General features: G+C 45.7%; 1 protein-coding gene across 13 annotated transcripts in view; it reads left to right on the top strand.

Annotated features, from left to right (window-relative positions):
- PLEKHM3 (pleckstrin homology domain containing M3) overlaps nucleotides 1-19,274 on the top strand; it is a 120,044-nt gene that overhangs the window by 67,843 nt on the left and 32,927 nt on the right. For 9 of the 13 annotated variants that reach the window (XM_005306073.4, XM_042859633.2, XM_065560994.1 and 6 more), the window contains one exon: nucleotides 6,924-6,987. In XM_005306073.4, the coding sequence (XP_005306130.2) occupies nucleotides 6,924-6,987 (64 nt within the window). Of the gene's footprint in view, nucleotides 1-869; nucleotides 4,382-6,923; nucleotides 6,988-14,829; nucleotides 14,976-19,274 lie in introns of those variants that run through there. The other 4 variants (XM_065560997.1, XM_065560999.1, XM_065560998.1 and 1 more) reach the window with 4 other exon arrangements.

The raw sequence follows: 19,274 nt of genomic DNA, 5'->3' as shown, positions 1-19,274 counted from the left end.
TGGCTGGCACATGAAATAGTGATGCCAATCTGTTTTTTCTGCCTTCTTAGCGGGCTTTTTTGGTACAAAAGGGCTTGATTGTGCCCATCTGCCACCTAACTTGATTTCTTTTGATTGCAGTGTGAAAAGAAGAGTTTGCTCTGCTTATCACATTTGTACTTTAGCTAGAGTGTCAGGTTGGGGAGATTAATTTGCTGTAGCTTTAGCAGAGCTGTCAGGGTATTTAACCCAGTCGAGAAAAATTACTGGAGCTGTTGGTAAACAGACTTTAAATGCAGAGTGATTACTTACTGCTAACAAAGCACCCTGGCTACAAACTTTGCCTAAATGCAAAAACTTATCAGTGATTCTATTTCCAGAAGGACATTACAAGATAACCTTTTGTTTGTGCAGATACTTACCGGATAAGATCACACCAAGGGCAGGGATGAATGTCTTGCATGACTGTTGCTCTGCAGATTACATAGCGCTGTAAAAAAAAAAACACATCACCAATTGGGAAACTTAGAAGACTGCACAGAATGCTAAAGTCTTCCCTTGGGTTGGAGCTAATGTCTCCTAAGGTTCGCTTTCCTTGCACTGGCTGCTTTTGTTTCGAGCACTTTATGGTAAAACACTGTGGAGACTTTGAAACCAGCAGGACTTCCCGGGAAGTGGCGAATCTAAAATGTTAGCATTGAACTTACGTTGTATGCCGCAAACTTAACCGTGACTGACGATCCGGTTACAACACAGCCCTCCTCTGGTGCAGTTAAAAACACAGTTCTGTCTTGCAATGTAGAAGGGACTGAGCGGTGTCTCCAAATTATCTAAAAGCATAGGACAAGCTTTTAGTGTGCTGCTGCACTCAGATGCCACTTGCCTTTCAGGTATCCCAGTGTCAGATCCCGAGGCAGTAGGAGATCAGGTCTTTGCTGCGCTGAGCCCCAGGAAGTGCCGGTGTGGAATTTGCCATCTGTCTCCCCATCGCTATTCTGGTCTCTCCACTTTTAAAAGCTGACTGAGAAGGACACGGTCGATTTGAATTTTTTTTTTAATTGATGCATTTTTTAAAATTCCTGTAGGGCACCCTTTAAAGCAGGATGACCTGAATATTTTGATATTCCTTTCGCCATAACTTTATAAGCGTTTTTACCACTCCCATTTTTGATGTATATAAAGAAGCTTTACATCAAGGGAGAAAATAAGAGCTCTCAACTTGCAAAGATCCAAGCCCATGCTTCAGTCTTTGCAGGACTGAGATGTAAGTGACTCCACACAGGAGCAATTAAATGGACTATACCCAAAGCACTGTTACATACCCAAAGCAAACATCTGTCACTAACTTTTTATTAATGCAAAGTTGCAATACAATATTAACATGCTCTGTTGTACATTACTTATTACTTGTTCAGGATCAGGTAAATATTCAAAGAACCTAGTTAAAGATTCTGGCTTGCTGGCTGGGGAGCCCTTCTCTTCCGTGTGCTCTAAAAAGGGTGACCACATTTTGAAATATCTGTCCTCTTTTTGGCACTTCTCGTGTGTGTGTGTGTACTTGGTGTGAAAGCTTTTTCATTACAAGGGCAGTCCATACTTTACTATATCGCAATTCCACAGGAGGAGGAGCCACATTTTCCCAATAATGTACAATACAAAGTCTAGCTGCTAACACTCAAAAAGGAATTAATTTGTTGTTTGGTTTAAAATGTACATAAGAACATAAGAACGGCCGTACTGGGTCAGACGAAAGGTCCATCTAGCCCAGTATCCTGTCTTCCGACAGTGGCCAGTGCCAGGTGCCCCAGAGGGAATGAACAGAATAGGCAATCATCAAGTGATCCATCCCGTCGCCCATTCCCAGCTTCTGGCAAACAGAGACTAGGGACACCATCCCTGCCCATCCTGGCTAATAGCTAATGCATTTTCACTAATGTTTTTCATTAATGTTTCAGGTATAGCCATCTCAGCCGCTATGGGTTGTCTCTATACAAGGTGCTCAGTTTTGAGGGAGAAGTGTGATTTTTCAAGTTGATGGTGGACTTCTTAAGATTGAGTCTTTTATTTCAAAAATGTTAGTTTATTAACATGATCCGTGTTGGCCCTATATTTTATTCTTCCTCATTCACCCTTCTCCCACCCTTCTATTTGTATTAAAACCTCATCCGTTTGTTTTCAATGCTTGCGTTTTAATAAGGATGGTGTTGGTTTTGCCTTGATTGAATTGTGGAGCTCCCTAGCACCTGAGGAAGGAGGGAGTGACAAGTCAGACAAGACCGTTTAATAAACTAAAGCATTTTGGAAAGTTGTTTCACAATTCAAATTTAAACAATTTGCCGAATGGACGTAGTGCAGCCCCACTGTTGGAGCTCCCTTGTGCTGTCGTGTGTTTGAAACCGCCCCCAGTTCAGCTCCGACACGGTCACAGCACATTTGTTTAAAACTGCCCAGTGCACGGACTGTGCCGCCCACTTTTAAACCCTTTCGTAGGCTGCAGCCTCCCAGATGGAGTGCCCTCAACCCTTCTCGGCTTCGGTGGGATTTGAGGGTGTCCCACGCGCCGCACAGGACGTTCTCGGCCCCTCAAAGGCTCAGGTTCTACCATTTTCTAATGCGGTCGGCGGTGCTGCTGCAGATGCAGGCTTTAGCTGCTCAGCTGTTCATCTCCATCCTGATTCATCAAGAATACATTTTTATCATCAATAGAGAGATTGGACAAATATGAAACCAGACCACCTTTGCTTTCCCAGGGCCCAGTTTCTATGGTAATGGAAATAAGTGCTCCTCTCACTTGAGCGCCTCTTCACTTGCTCATGGCATTGTATTGTTTGTGTGTGTGTGTGTGTGTGTCTTACCTAAGAGCTGGAAGGCATTGCCAGTTTCTTTCTCTCAAGATGGAATTGGGAGGAAGGGGTGGTATTTCGCTTTCTCTCCAGCACTGGCCACTGGCACATAACAGTAAGCACATTAATTTTGGAGTGTGAGTTGCAAACTAATACATGATCCAAAAAAGGGAGATGGGAACAGGAAAGGAATGTCTGTCACCTTGGCCTCGATTGACTGAGGTCACCTTAAATAATGACATACACTTCTACCTCGTTATAACGCTGTCCTCAGGAGCCAAAAATTTTTACTGCGTTATAGATGAAACCGCTTTATATCAAACTTGCTTTGATCCACCGGAGTGCGCAGCCCCCCTCCCCCCCAGGAGCACTGCTTTACCGCGTTATATCTGAATTTGTATTATATCGGGTCGCGTTATATCGGGGTAGAGGTGCACTAGTAAGTGGAGTCAGTCCTCATTTTGGGTTTTTATTACATGTCTGTTATCACATGTGAGAGAGTGTTTATAGGAAATAAAATATTGCCCATACTTCAGTGACCTTATGAATACTCATTGATATCAGTCATTGACAACTACTGTCTAATAGGAGTTTCAGACTTGACTTTCAATAACCTGAAAAATACAACCTTTCACTAGTCAATTATTTTCCTTAATAGAAGCAATGCTGTAAAGACTTCGACACACAATACAGTTCCTGCCAATGTTATTACTGTGTTGACTGCCTGCCTGCGTGATCAGAAGAATAGGGTCGGGTGTGTTAATAAAATAAATTCTAGTTAGACTGAAATGTTGTTAGCTGGTTCAAAATGCTGACGTCTTAGGCCTGACTTCTTAGTGATCAGTTTTAAAATCTACTGTGGACAAGTCCAAAGTGCAGTGTTATCTTTGGATTTAGTTTTTGGAAAACTTTTTTGTGGCTGGCCCTTAATCTGTAGCCGAGGGACATACAGGGATTACTTAGCCCACAACTGAAATGTGTTTATCTCTGGTAAGCTGAACACACCCTTCTGTGCAACAGTTTAGGACAGGAAGTGAAGAATACCCTATCCATATGAAACTGCAGATAGGAATTAGGTAGATAGAATGTAATTCCTTCAGCTGAAATATAGCTAGGACATATCCCTATTTGAGAAGAGTGCCGTGGAATCTTTAATAGCCACAAATGGTCAAAACCTTGGTTTTACAACTTGTCCAAAACACTGAGGCTAAACATTTCAAAACCGCCCAGGGAATTTGGATACCCCAATTTCCATTAATTTTAATCCAAACCTCTCCGAAGCAGCTTGGAAAATCTCAGCCTAAAATAACTGTTTATGAGAACCAATAGAGCAAAATTAAATGAGGAGCTTTTATTATTTTTTGGATTCACTGATGTTTTGATTTCCAGTCTTTTGGCTTGATTTTGTCCAGAAATTGCAGTTGGTACAAAATATTGTCAACCAACTGCTGTTTTGTCCAGATCTATATTTGTCCCTGTTTCTAAAATCTCTTCGGTGGCTTCCAGTGTAATTTCGAATGAATTTTATGTTGTTATTAAAGTTCTTATCAGCCCCTGAATACTTTTCACATGTGTTTTCTTTGGGTTTCTAATTGCTGTTTTGGTTCATTTCATTCCTTTGTCACACCCCAATCTGTTGTAGAACCTTGCATTGTACATTTATTAATGGACCCCACCAAGAATTCTTTCTGCTTCATCATCATTAGCGCTCTGCCCTGCAGCTGCAGGTCCATGGACGTATTTTTGGTTTTGTATGTGCTTTGCAATTTGTGCTGAAAGCAACACACTTTTGCAAAATAGTTGCGTTCATTGCAAGATTGACTCAGTATATCCCTTGCGTAGGACACCTTTGCATTCTGTTATGATTGCCTTCATGCTGATTGCAAACCAATCTGATGTGCCGTTTGTTTCCCTTTGCAGTCTATCTTGGTTTGTATTTTTAATTAGATGCATTTGAGTTCTCTCCCTGCTTCTTACCATTTCCATGTGAGAAGCACAGCTTTCACTAGCCCTGCAAATAGCCGCAGATCTTTGCAAAGTCGAGTCTGTTTCTTACAATAAGTAATTCAGTCGCTAATTAGTCCATTTATTGTCTGCTCAGACTCACAAGACTTAACTTCATGACACAGGTCTGTAACAGAAGGGTCCATGGTCCAACCTGACATCTTGTTCCTTGTAAGGAAAATTTGCCTTTCCTAAATAACGTTCTGGAGTAGTTCACAGTATTCTTAACGTTTTTGAATGACTTTGTCTAGCAGCTTGTTTTTCCTTCATGCTCCCACTAAATCACTGGAGCTCTCTAGTGCTCCTGGACCTCCCATGTGGAATGGAGGATTTCACCCTCTCTGATTTCCCGCAATACCTCCTGCTTTAAAAGTGCGGCAGTCAACTCCACCAGTTCTCTGTGCCCCGTTGCCTTCCAGACTGCAAGATTTAGGTAGCTCAATTGATCCGTTCTTGCCAAAGGTGGTTTTCTTCTAACACCATGTAGTAAGGTGTGATCCACAGGAGTACAAGAGCTTGGTCTTTATTTCCTAGCCCCAGTCACTCGACAGGGGGCAGGAGTATGAAGGGTTATTTCTCTGTCAAATGATTTCAATCTTTATCCACTGACCGCAGTGGCCACTGTTTGCAACTCCTTGATCCTACTCAGACGATACCAGTCTTCACTCTTTCCCAAACACCGGAGGGGAAACACTGCATGAAACCCACGAAAGTCTGTTGTAAAGTAGAGATGGACTTGAACCAAAACTCCATATCTGCCCCCTCTATCCATTGACGAAGTGTGAATTTGGATCCCAGTTTCACCCGGCGCACTCCAGGACTTCCACTGCTGCATAGCAGTGTCCATACAGGACATTACTGCAGATTCACATCCTGGCTTGCCATGCAGAGGCTTGTTGTATAGACAAGCCCCATGCCGGCTGTAATGTAACTAAATTGCAAAATGGGGAAACAAAAAGTAGGCATAAAGACACAGGTGAATGGATTAACTGTTTAATACCTGCTGTTACATAGCACTTTTCATCCATAGATCTCAAAGCACATTATAAAGGTCAGTATGGTGATCCATATTTTATCGCTGGGGAAACTGAGGCGTTTGAGAGGTGAAGTGACTTGCCCAAGGTCACCGAGCAGGCCTGTGGCAGAGCCAAGAATAGAACCCAGGTCTCCTGAGCCCCAGTCCAGGTTGATAGCCTCTAGGCAACACTGCCTTCATGACTGCTTACTGACAGATGACCTGCCCAGCTCTGGCCTGGTAATCCAGTGGTAGTGCTGTGCCCTGTATCAGAGAGAGAGGCCCACCTTATAGATTGCCCATTCCTTGTCTCTGACTTCTAAGAGAAGGCCAAGTAAGAGACCAGGACCAGAAATCATACCAGGTCCCTAGGAAGGTAGTGCAGAGCCATACCACTAGTTCAGAGCTCAGGTGTGATTCATAAAAATGTAGCTTCACAAATTTACTACTTGTGATTTTCAGTTTTAATTTTTAGCACGGGACATGTGAAGTGTGTATTTGGTCTGATTTGAAAATAAGGCCTTGTCTACATTAGAAAGTTTTACCACTGTACCCAGTATAATTTCAATAGTACAACTCCTTCTAGGTTGAATGCAATTATATTGGTTATGCTGGTGTTAGCTACTCCCGTAAGGGAAGAATAATTACTATAACCAGCATAAATCACCTTTATACCAGTATAACTGTGTCCACACTGGGGCTTTTACTGGTTAAAAAAAAATCACACTCCTGCCCACAGTATGAGGTTTCTATTTCTGTAACTATCATTGCACGTGCTTCCCTGACAGCTGCAGAAAAACTACAGGGACTCCCACTGTATTAATTCTTTCCCTGGGAGAAGGTGAAGATGGCAAATAAAAGAATACTGTGAAAGCAGCTGATGCTTGGGAGAGTAACATAACTCCAACCCCTAACTACCACTGTATCGAACATCACTACTGTGTAGAGACCTTGGAGGAGAATGTACAATTCCCCAATGATGGCTGAAGAATTTGGAGATCTTCCTGGTTTGGGAATTTTCCAGAGAAGAGTCTGTCTCTCAGAAGCCTTATGTCCACTCATATCTATTTCCCTCTTTTCAGAATCTTCCCCAGAGAGTACCTCCTTCAGCAGATCCACCTGTATTCCCTTGCAGACCTACAGCAGGTAAGTTTCTTCCATTGATTGTACATTTCTTCTGTTTGCCAGGTAATTTCCTTTCCTGTGTGGATTACAAGAATGACACGCTTTCCCCAGCTATTAATTGTGGTGGAGTTAGCAACACATCCCAATCTCTCAGAGGTTTGTCGTTTGGCATAAAAATCTTGGCATACAGGGATGTTTTAGCCCCAAAACAAAGGTTTATGCCACATGTGTGCATCCTGGAACCAGGAACAAGTCTCTGCAATCCTTATACGAGGAAAACTCCCTCTTCCTGAGTCAAGACAACAGGGTTTGGACCATACAAAATAAGGGCTGGTCTACACTGGAAACTTATATCGGCACAGCTACATCTTTCCGGGGTGTGAAAAATTCACACTCCTGAGAGACATAGCTACGCCGACCTAAACCCCAGAGTGGGCAACACTAGGAATTCTTCCATCCGTCAATTGCCTCCCCTTGGGGAGGTGGATTAATGACAGCACGACTGGAAACTCCTCCGATGGCTGTAGGGAGCGTCTACGCTGAAGTGCTACAAAAACGCAGCTGCCTGTGCCCCTGTAGCAGTTTAAGCATAGACGTGGCCTAAGTTAGTCCCCATGGCGCGTGTGGCTGTGTAACCAAAAGGAAGTGTGTACGCATCATTGACGAGATGGAGGGGAAACCTAGGTGGAGTAGCTATGGGGCAGATGCCATGTTGGCCTGGCCTACACTGGAAAATTGAGGTGCGTTAACAGGTTAGCAAAAGTATTAATGAGTGCGGTGTTAAACTCCCTGGGGAGCTCCAGACAAAGCATGGTTAGCTTGTCCCGGTCATCCCTCAAGGGTCTCTGTCTACACTCATTGCTGAGTAGTGTTAATTGAAGCTGAAGGGGGAGCCTGAGTGCCAACTTGGATTGGGACAAAAGAAATCTGATGAGGTTCAACAAGGACAAGTGCAGAGTCCTGCACTTAGGACAGAAGAATCCCATTCACTGCTACAGGCTGGGGACCGACTGGCTAAGCAGCAGTTCTGCAGAAAAGGACCTGGGGATTACAGTGAATGAGAAGCTGGATATGAGTCAGCAGTGTGCCCTTGTTGCCAAGAAAGCTAACGGCATATAATGGCCTACATTAGTAGGAGCATTGCCAGCAGATCGAGGGAAGTGATTATTCCCCTCTATTCGGCACTGGTGACGCCACATCTGGAGTATTGCATCCAGTTTTGGGGCCCCCACTACAGAAAGGATGTGGACAAATTGGAGAGAGTCCAGCGGAGGGCCACGAAAATGATCAAGGGGCTGGGGCACATGACTTATGAGGAGAGGCTGAGGGAACTGGGCTTGTTTAGTCTGCAGAAGAGAAGAATGAGGGGGGATTTGATAGCAGCCTTCAACTACCTAAAGGCGGGTTCCAAAGAGGATGGAGCTCGGCTGTTCTCAGTGGTGGCAGATGACAGAACAAGGAGCAATGGTCTCAAGTTGCAGTGGGGGAGGTTTAGGTTGGATATTAGGAAACACTATTTCACTCGGAGGGTGGTGAAGCACTGGAATGGGTTACCTAGGGAGGTGGTGGAATCTCCTTCCTTGGAGGTTTTTAAGGCCCGGTTTGACAAAGCCCTGGCTGGGATGATTTAGTTGGTGTTGGTCTTGCTTTGAGCAGGGGTTTGGACTAGATGACCTCCTGAGGTCTCTTCCAACTCTAATCTTCTATGATTCTATGATTCTTCTATGATTCTAACTCACACCTGCTTAAAGTACAGCTCTGCCTGGTCTCCACAGTTTTGCATGTGTTAGGCTTGGTCTGCACTTAAAATGTAGGTTGACACAGCTATGATGCTCACACTCTTGAGCAACGTAGCTCTGCCAACCTAACCCCAACCGTAGACGCAGCTCGGTGGGCAGAAGAATGCTTCCATCCACCTCGCTCCCATTGCTTGGGGAGGTGGAGTTCCTACGGTGACGGAAAAATCCCTTCCATCGCTGTAGACTGCATCTACACTGTGGGGCTAAGATACAGTAGCTATGCCGCTAGAGCCCCCGTAGCGTAGTTAAGGCCTTGTTAGCACATGCCACCAAACACCTTTTCCTGAGCCCCACCAGCTAGTGGATCATTCGCATCCTGAGGTAGGAGGACGCTGCCTTATGGCTTATCCCTTATGAATTTTTTATCCTGTCTAACGCACCTTTATACAGGGTCGCTGCATCCACACTAGGCATTGTGCTGGTATAACCGCAGCAGCACAAAATCACACCCGTAACTGATACAGTTATACCGGTACAAATGCTATCTATAGAGAACAGATTTGGCATTTTTGAAAATTCTACCCAGGAGCCGCTTTCAAAATCTGGATTCAGGGGTGGATTTTGAGCACCACTTAAAGTGCCGGGGTGTTTTGAATTGGGGGTTTTCCTATGAGCCCATTTCTCATTTTCACTTTGCATTTCTTGCCTTTTTGTCTTCAGCATGGTCACCATAATGTTTCGATTGGGTTTTGGTATTTCACTCCATTGTGTTCACTTTGCCCTAGAAGGAAAGGGGAAATTGCTTTAAAATGTAGGAGTAACCCCTCGGGGAGTTTAACCCCTTAGTGTGACTAGTAATGTTTACATAGATGTGAGGCAGGAATTGTCTCTTTGTTCTGTGTTTGTGTAGCACCTAATGCGATGGAAAGCTGGTCAGTGCCTGACGCTCCTGGGTGTGATACAAAAAATGTGTAGCTTCTGTGATACAACAAATTAACAACAATGATTAAATTAACCAGACACGTGACTTAAAATCAGGCCATCTTGGGTTACTGTAGCTGTCGATAATCAACCAGATGTGTCCCAATAATATACTTCTTTGCTTCAGTCTCTGCTGAACAAGCTGAGTGGATAGCCTGCTATGCAGCACCCGTATTTCAGCATGGGACAGATGGAATGACAAGAATTAGCTTGGCAATAAGAATTGAGGGGAGTTGGGAGAATCCAAGTTTTGTGTGGCAGCAAATACACAGAGACCCAAAGCTGAGGCAACAAGTAGTCTGTGGGCTGGTGCAGTTGTGGGATGGGAATAATTCCACATGTTTTAAAAAGCCAGTCATCTGAGGGATAGAACTGCTTTCGTGGCTTTTCAGGCTTTGCTGCTGTCTCTTCTTTCATAACCAAACCATGAAATAACAAGCTGCTTAAATCAGAAGTGGCAGTCTCCCTGGTGGGCCAGTCTATTAGCCCCCAGTGCCTTGTAAGCTGCTTAATCAGTTCCTAACATTGGCAGTAGAGATTTAGAAGCAATCAGCAGCTTAGCAAAGGCCCTGTGGGAGTGGGGATGGGCAGGAGTCACAATGCATCCATTTATTTAGCAGTTCCTTCCAACATACTTCTTTGTGTTTATTTGTATTTGCAATCCTCCTACCCCCCCCCGGCTCCCCAAATTTATCATAGTTAGAGGCAGTGTAATTCAATTACTGTTTCTGCTGGGATGGGTTAAATTGGATTTAGCTTTTAATCTAGCTGTATCCTTGTTATCGGCCTGGAGAGTCTTTTCCTCATTTCAGAATCTCTATGTTTGAAATCAGGTTGCCCATTTCTGTCAGAGTGAAACCATGATGGGGAGGAGAGAGAGAGAATGGAGCTAATAGAGGAGCATTAGTGCCCTTAAAGACACTGACTAGCCCCCATATCGTACTTTGCCATTGTTGCTCTCACCTGACTACTGGTTGTTGGCTGCCAGTGTGTGGTTTTTTTTAAATTCCCGAATATTTCCCCTATTTTTGATTCCTCCCCTACTCATTTCCTTATATCCTGGGGTGCTCTTAACACTCTGCCCTGCTGTCACGTAGAATGTATGTGTTGGGGGAATTAACCAAAAGGTTTATTAAAGATTAATAGAAAGATAAGGCCTGGTGAGTGAATTAGAAAAGCAGGGAGTGGTAATCTGCAGAAATGGTGCCCTCTCTCCCAGTGACTCCAAGTCTGATGTATTTGTCCTGCAAAGGGCTCTTTAAAATGCCCAGAAAACAAGAAACCTCTCTCCGCTGGGCAGCTGTGTTTTTATAAATGTGCTATCTGGAGGGGCTGTTGTTTGCACGCTGAATTTGAGGGTGCAAGAAGAGAGCTGAATGAAAATTCATTTTTGCCTGAGATGAAGATGGCGATGCACAATATTATTTAGAGGGAAATCTAATTTAAGACTCACGCCTGGTGCAGTGGGGGGGTCCCGGTGTCTGACTAGTGCTCCTAGGTGCTACCACAGTACAAATAACAAACAGGAATCTAGATAGTAAGATTCCAGGATTGCTGCTCTGTCTGTGTGTCTCCGTGTGAAGCCATGAGAGCAGCTGCAACATGGCTGAGAGCTCTTTTTGTTCAGAATATCTATCATGGGGTTCAATCACCTCTGGGATGTGTGGTCTGTACCGTCCATTTTTAAGTTCTCTGCCATTTTGACTTAACCAATGTACCCCATGCTGTGTACAGCTGCAGTAAGGCGTGTCTCTCTGCCCCGCCAAGAGTCCTGGAGCATTGTGATATCAAAGGTGACTCAACATATTCCCACCCTTACTGTACAGTTAATTTGTATGGAACGGTTTCATTGGTTGTATGAGGGAGACTGCACAGAGAGTGTGAATTACTTGGCCCAACTGCCATTCTGTGTGTCCATCCGCCACCCACACAAATCAACACAGATCTTCCAGTACAACCGCCTCACACACACAAATCTACACAACCACCACATGATAACCCTGAACACACACAGTTTCTCCCCACATCACACGCGCCTCATTCACCACCTGCAAAGATCAACACCAATGTCCTAGCACAACCCCCTCAACACAGATCAACGCAGCCAGCATGCACAGTAACCCCAAACACCACTCTGACGCCCAGAATGTCTGTTGAGTCAGTGTGAAATGATGGAAGAAGCTGCTTGAGAGCTCTTTTTGTTTAAACTATCACCAGGTTTCATCATCCTCTCTGTTACTGACCAGCTTTTAAGTTCTCAGCCATTTTGGGCTTTTTTGACACATGTGGCTTTACAAATTACACCCGGGTGACAACCTAGGCTTCTGCTACTAGTAATTAGCTAATGGTCTGGGGACTTTTACTGCTGTGATCGATAAGGATGGGGTGCTGGGCTAGTGGGGGAGGGCTTAGCCCAGGAAGGAAAACAGCCAAGTAATAAGTCATTAGTTCTGGAAAGCTGCCAAGCTCCTAATGGGATAGTGCTATGCTAGCACTTTGCTGATTCACAGACCCAGCTAATGCAGATGTGAGCAACCTGGCCGGCCTGCCCTTTAACCAGAGAGAAAACAGGTGATGTTCTTTATTCACAGAAGGATTTTTTTTTTTTAAATCAAGTTCTCACAGCAAAACAGTGCCCCAGTTGACTACACCCAAGCTTACAGCTAGCTTAGCCCAGCTCCAGGGGCTTGGGCAGCATGTATTCTTAGCCTCTCCCCAAGCCTGATCTCTTCTTCATTGTTCGCACAGGCATTCACAGGCAAGATAACTAATTAAGAGCATTCAGATTTAACAAGCAGAAAAACAAAGTGTGACAGCTCACCTATTCTGCCCCATTGGCTATGATTGTGTTCCGCTCCAGCCATCACTCTTCATAAGCCCCTGAGAGTAATCTGGTGTGAGTCAGGAATGAGGCCTCTATTAAAACATCACTAAATCTCTGTTAGCTACTTTATCCAGGGCTAGTCCAACCAATTAAAGACTTAGACAAGGGGACGTTCCGGTAGTAAGTGGCAAATATTGACCTAAAATGTTATGATGATGATTTTTAGCAGATGTAGTTCTTGTGACAGTTGATGCAGTTCTCACTACTTGGACATTTTGCTGGGTTCTAAATTAACTGCAACCATTCAGGAAAAAGACCAAAGGTGTCTTTACAAACAGCTCAGTGAAAACATCTGCTCAATACTCTGGGGTGGCCCAGAAAGCAAACAAGATATCCGGTTAAATTAAAGAAAGCTGTATACAGTAAACAAACCACTAACTGACTAGTATTCAGAAGAAGTTTCCCCTATGGGTAGAATATCCTTTACGGGGATTTCTTTCACCTTCCTCTGAAACATTTAGTACCAGCCGCTGTCCGAGACAGGATACTGGACTAGGTGGACAGTTGTTCGGATCTGGTACAGCAATTCCTATACTTTTGTTGAAATGTTTTATAAATGTAATATTGTCTAATAACCAAAAATGTGAAAAAAATGCTTCACCGAAGCCTGCATCTCACCTGAACTACGCTCCAGTGTCTGGTGATGACAGAGCTAGAAGCACTTTTGAGGAGCAATACAAATGCTTTCAGGGCCAGGTCACTTTTCTGACCATCTCAAATCTTTTGCCAAAAAGGCCAGCTTTTCTATCCTGTCCATCTCTCTTCCTCATTGCAGTTCGGTTTCCAGGATCACAGAGAGCGGGGAACTGTAATCATTTTTTCCTCGCGGTTCGTGATCATTCAGAATGTCTGACCATTCTGTCCTAGTACAGTTATTGAGAAATGGCGTGTGGTTGAGTTATAATGCAGCGCTTAGTGACTTTAAAACCCAGGCGTGGCAATCTCCTTTTCCACCCAAGATACAACAAACTCTAAAACACACTTTTTCCCCATAAAATTTGCAATCCATATACCACAGACTTTTTCTGGCCTAGCTCTATTGGTCAGGGGGGTGAGGAGGTGTAATCCTGGATGACAGCAGTGCTGGCAATAGCCCTTGATAGAGGTGAGCTTTCGCTGGTATAGCGTATGGCTATGTGTTTATGGCATTGCTTATGGCTTTCTCTGAGGCCCGCACAGTAGGACTAGTGGTAACTTTACAAGTGGCAGGATACAAAAAACAGGGCTTCAAAAACAAACACACAGAAAAACAAAGCACGAACTCTCCTAACTTTCATAAAATAGTTTTTCTTTACATGTGTGTGGCTTCCACAGAGTAAGTGGTGCTGGGGGTGCTGTCAAAATCCCCTCTGGCGTTGCCATTCGTGAGTGATGCAGCTGTCCCATAAACCCTTTAAACGCACCACATTATCATGTACTGTACCTGTTTATACAGCATGTGTGTTTATATACTGCACACATAAACAGGCACATACATAGAGGAGTGCATGATCATAAAAATTAAATGATCTGCCATCAGATCACCCTCCGAAACAGTCACCCTGCCTCTCACTAGTGATTAAGCCTCTCAGATATTTTCCTGTGCCTAGGGCTCCTTTCCTTGCCACAGTCACTCCACTTCAGTGTGGTTGGAAACTTTATACCTCAAAGATTGCCAGCTCTGAGACTTCCTTCAGCTGGGCCAGCACGAAACGCCGAGCAGAAGGCTCTCCCGAGCAGCTGATATTTTAGGCGAGTATTAATTTCCCAAATTGCTGGCAGCTCGTGTTACATTTAGTGGTAATGACAAGATTGGCCAGCTTTCTCCTTTTACCTCAATACTTGGGAACAAGGGAGTTGCTGTAATTCAGAGTGGCAACAGGACTGGTACACTGGGTCAACAGCAAAAGGCATCTTACGGTTAGAGAGAGAATTTTGGATAGTGAAGGAGGCTAAAGTCATTGTGGTAGAGGGTGGCCTGGAAAATGAGCAGATCTAAGTTTAATTTGATATGTCAAGATCTTATATATATATATAAAACAAAAGAGCTTTTTTGTTCTGCTTGAAACCCAAATTTGCAACAGGGCTTCGAAATGACATTCAGCGCATTAAAAATTAGATGTGCAGTCGGACTCCCAAGCCATCGTGTGGGGAGAATGCAGTGGGACCTGCCTGCTGTAATGAACCTTTCTTTAAAACGAACAAAAAACAGTGTGACTGTATTTGCTTGTGCAAAGTGCTTTTGTTATCTTGTGTTTTTTGTCCTAATTTGCCACACAGAACCAAGGGCCCAGTATGGCAAACTCGGAGTAACAGCTTGAAGGATTGGGCTCTGACTGCGTTCCCATCCCTCAGGTAACACATTGCCTGTCCAACCAAGCCATTGACTCAGGACCCTTTCTCAAAACTAAAATGCAAGTATCATTTCAGGGTTGTCCCCTTCAGTGAGATAATGAAACACAGTCGTGGCAATTATATGTGCAAATTAAGTGCACAGCTGAGCATCTAATTGCATCCTAGCTTTATAAAAAAAAAAATCAGGTGCATCCTATGTATATATTTGTGTGTGTGTGTGCGCACACATTTTCAAGTTAAGGAAATTGTTCTCTGTTCTCTAACATGCAAATTCCCAGTACACTTTATGTCTTGTTTGATTAACGCAGCCTTTGACCTTAGTTTCAATACCTGCTTCTTAAAACCATCTATTACTCATGCCCACTACAAGATTAGGAGAACACCTGGGTGTGACAGAAATTAAATGTAGTGCTGCCATCTTGGAGCCCTGCACTAGGGTTGCCAGGTGTCTGGTTTTCGATGGGAACATCCAGTCGAAAAGGGATCCTGGTGGCTCCGGTTGATGTTCCCTACTTGGCTCTGCACGGCTCCCAGAAGCAGCAACGTGTCCCTCTAGCTCTGAGGTGCAGGGGCTGCTAGAGGGGCTCCATGTGCTGCCCCTGCCCCATGTGCCAGCTCTGCAGTTCCAATTGGCTGGGAACCACAGCCAATGGGAGCTGCTGGGGCGGTGCCTGTGGGCAGAGACAGTGCGCACTGCGCAGAGCCACCTGGCCACCCCTACGCCTAGGAACCGAGGGATATGTTACCGCTTCTGGGAAGCCCCTGAGGTAAGCGCCGCCCGGAGCCCGCACCCTGCACCCCAACCCCCTGCCCCAGCCTGAGCCCCCTCCTGCACCCAAACTCCCTCCCAAAGCCTTCACCCTGCACCCCCTCTCACACCCCAGCCCTGAGCCCTCTCCCACACCCAAACTTCCTCCCGGAGCCTGCACCTCCCCCCCGTACCTCAACCCCCTGTCCTAGCTCAGAACCCCCTCCTGCACCCTGAACCCCTCATTCCTGGCCCCACCCCAGAAGCCGCACCCCCAGTCCAGAGCCAGTACCCCCTTCAACACCCTGCCTTAGCCCAGAGCCCCTTCCCACACTCTGAACCCCTCAGCTCCAACCCCAGCCCAGAGCCTCCTTTTGCACCCCAAAGTGCTCATCCCCGGCCCCACCCCAGAGCCCGCACCCTGACTCCCTGCTCCAGTCTGGAGCCCCCTCCTGCACCCTGAACTCATTATTTCTGGCCCCACCCCAGAACCTGCACCACCAGCCGGAGCCCTCACCCCCTCCTGCACCCCAATCCCCTGCCCCAGCCCACTGAAAATGAGTGAGTGAGTGTGGGTGGGGGAGATCGAGTGACGGGGGGTGGAGTAAGCAGGGGCGGGGCCTTGGCGAAGGGGCGGGGCAGGGGGCAGGGCAAGGGTGTCCGGTTTTGTGCGATTAGAAAGTTGTCGACCCTACTTAAAACCTTGGGGGAAAGAAGAAAGAGACCGGGGGAATGAAATGCCACGAATGTGAAGGTAGAAGCTTTGGCCCAGGAGTCACGTTGTGGAGCTCAGTGTGGATCTGGCACCAGCAGTTTCAAGCCCTGCTGTTTACTCTGAGGCATTTTGGCTCCTTCTCCCTTGTGTCCGCTTGAGCTTTTTCACCGCATTGCTTGGACGTGCTTCATGAGAGGGCCTTCCTTTTTCCCCACTCGTCCCAAAAAATATATGCTTGTGTGTTACAGAGAAGCAGAGGATCTTCATTATCTGTTGACGTTCTGGGGTTTTTTTCCTGTTCTCTCCCCCCCATTTCAAAAGGTATAGACTGATCTCCTTAGATGGAATTTCATGTTAACCCCGTGGCCTGTTTGTAAGAGGAGACTGTGTCTCATTTCACTGGAGGGCCATGCCGTGCTGTATGTTCAGAACGGGTTTCCAAGTGCAGCGGGGAGAGTTTTATCGCATATACGGAAGCAAGTGCATCTTGCCTGTCGCAAGGCATCTCAAAGCAAGTTAGCGACGGATGTTTAATTGAACTGACTCTGTTTTCTCTTTAATTCTTGCAGCGTGTATTGCTAAATTTCCTTGGGGGTGTTCTCAGCGATGGGTTTGTTATTAGTTAATGCAGCACAACAGTGCAAAACAGACTAAACTTGGGGAATTGTGAGGGGAGAGGAGCAATCGCTATTAGGATTCCTGGCAACCGGTCCCCATCCTGCACACAGCACTTGTAGGACGTGGATGGTTGTTCCCAGTTACCGTTGATGCTCTGTAGATGCCTACGGCAGTTGCTGTGTTATCAAGCTATATCTTACGAATTTGCTTCCTGTGTAATGGGAACGTTTCATTTCTCCAAGTCTGCTGGAGGCAGCTGCTATCTTGTGTTCAGTTCAAATACTGCCTGTTACAGAGGAGAAACACGGCTCTCAAACACATGCAGAGGGAACACCTCCTTGGTTTTACTTATTCGTATTCTAGTAGCGCCTAGTGCCAACCAACTTCATGGCCCCTTGCGTGAGGCACTGTACAACGCATGTATGAAAAGACAAACCATGCCCTAACTAGCTTACAATTTAAATATGCGAGATGGGTGAAGGGTGGGGCGAGTGACACAGCATAAAACAGATGTTTGGGAATTAATGACTAGAAAGAGTACAGGACTTGACGAGGATGACACAAGGAGTCAGTGGCAGAGCTGGGAATTGAACCTGCCTCTCCTGAATCCCAGCCCAGTGCCTTAGCCACAAGATCCTCCTTCCTCCCTTTGCCCCTTTCATCTAGACTAAAGCTGAATTGTGTATTGAAATTGTAACAAGAACATTGGAAGATTCAGGATCTGGCAAACTGAAAAAACGTCCAGGAAATCCCTCGTTGGCAACCTAGAACAATCCTCACCTCCTTTCACCTCACACTCTCACACTTCTTATCTGCTCCCTCACTAGAAATGGTCAGTAACTTCCTGGCATGTATTTTCCCCTCCCTTGTATATTTGGCTATAACTTGTGTTATCGTTAGCTAACTATATTACGACACACTGGTTCCGGAGTCCACAGCTTGAAGACCTTTGAGTGAAATCCTGGCCCCACTTGAAGCCCCATGGGAGGTTTGCCACTAACTTCAATCACAGTTTTACCCTTTGTGTTTCAATACCCCCATTCCCACTCCTAAGAACTGCATAAAGAACCACTGTTTATAGTTAAGGCCGTCAGTCCACCCTTCACTCTCCCAGGTCTTCTGACATTTTTCAAAGAATACAGTGCAGATCACCTGCAACAGATGAAGCACAAAGAGAAGAGACTGAAAATGCTTTCTGAAACACATTGCAACATCAGGGTTTTTCTTTTAAATCTTGTGTCTTGGCTGCCATGGAGGTGAAGAAAGAATGCTGGGGTATGTACTTCTCCACAGTGTCCTCACCGGCAGAATTTTTGTAGTAATGGAGTAATGGACAGATAAGAGCTAGTAGGCTAAGGCTCAATTTAGATTAGATGGTGTTGATTCTGGGGGAGTGAGGGAAACCTCAAGAGGAGTAATCAGAAATTGATTTAGAGGATGGTTGGAGTATAGAAGTCCTGTTAGATCATTGGATGCTCCATGAGTTTCCTCCTTAAGGCTTACTTCTTTCATGAGACAGATCCCAATCCACAGTATTTAAAGGGCTTTTCCACCATTACATTGTATAACTAAGGATGATGGTTGAGGTTAAAATGTTGGACACCACTTCTGGTTTCCCAGTGCTTCTTGTCCTTTTTGTGTTTGCCTCGTACACTGAATAAGTCCCTCAGAGCAAGACCTGTCTCTGTGCGTTGAACAGCACCGAGTGTATTCTTGGCCTTGATAAATAATCATAAACTTTATTTCAAAAGGATGAAGGGTTAGGACAATGCTGCCAAGGTTTGAATCTATAATTCTAGATGTTCTAGGGCAGTGTTTCTCAAATTGGGGTCCGCGGACACCTGGGGGTCCCTGAGGGTACTTGAGGGGGCCCCGCGGGCCCTGCTGATCAACTCCTCCCCCTCCTTCTATCACCCGGAGGCTACTGAAGCCAGTCGGGGAGATTTAAAGCGCTAAAACTCCAGCGGCGCAGCGGGGCTGAGGCAGGCTCCGTGTCTGCCCTGGCTCCGCACCGCTCTCAGCGGCTGGCACGTGACTGTGGCCTCTGTGGGGAGAGCAGGGAGTCTCCGATTCCACAGCTTCCATTGGCCAGGAACTGCGACTAACGGGAGCTGCAGGGGCGGTGCCTGCGGGCAGGGGCAGCGCGCAGAGACCCCATAGTCCCCCCCCTCCCAGAGCCCGCACCCCTTCCCACACCCAAACTCCCTCCCAGAGCCCGCACCCCTCACCCCCTCCTGCATCCAAACTCCCTCCCAGAGCCTGCACCCCTCACCCCCTCCCACACCCAAA

The sequence above is a fragment of the Chrysemys picta genome, chromosome 11, assembly GCF_011386835.1.
Source record: "Chrysemys picta bellii isolate R12L10 chromosome 11, ASM1138683v2, whole genome shotgun sequence".
Lineage (NCBI taxonomy): Eukaryota > Metazoa > Chordata > Testudines > Emydidae > Chrysemys > Chrysemys picta.
This window is presented reverse-complemented; position numbering and strand designations above follow the sequence as displayed.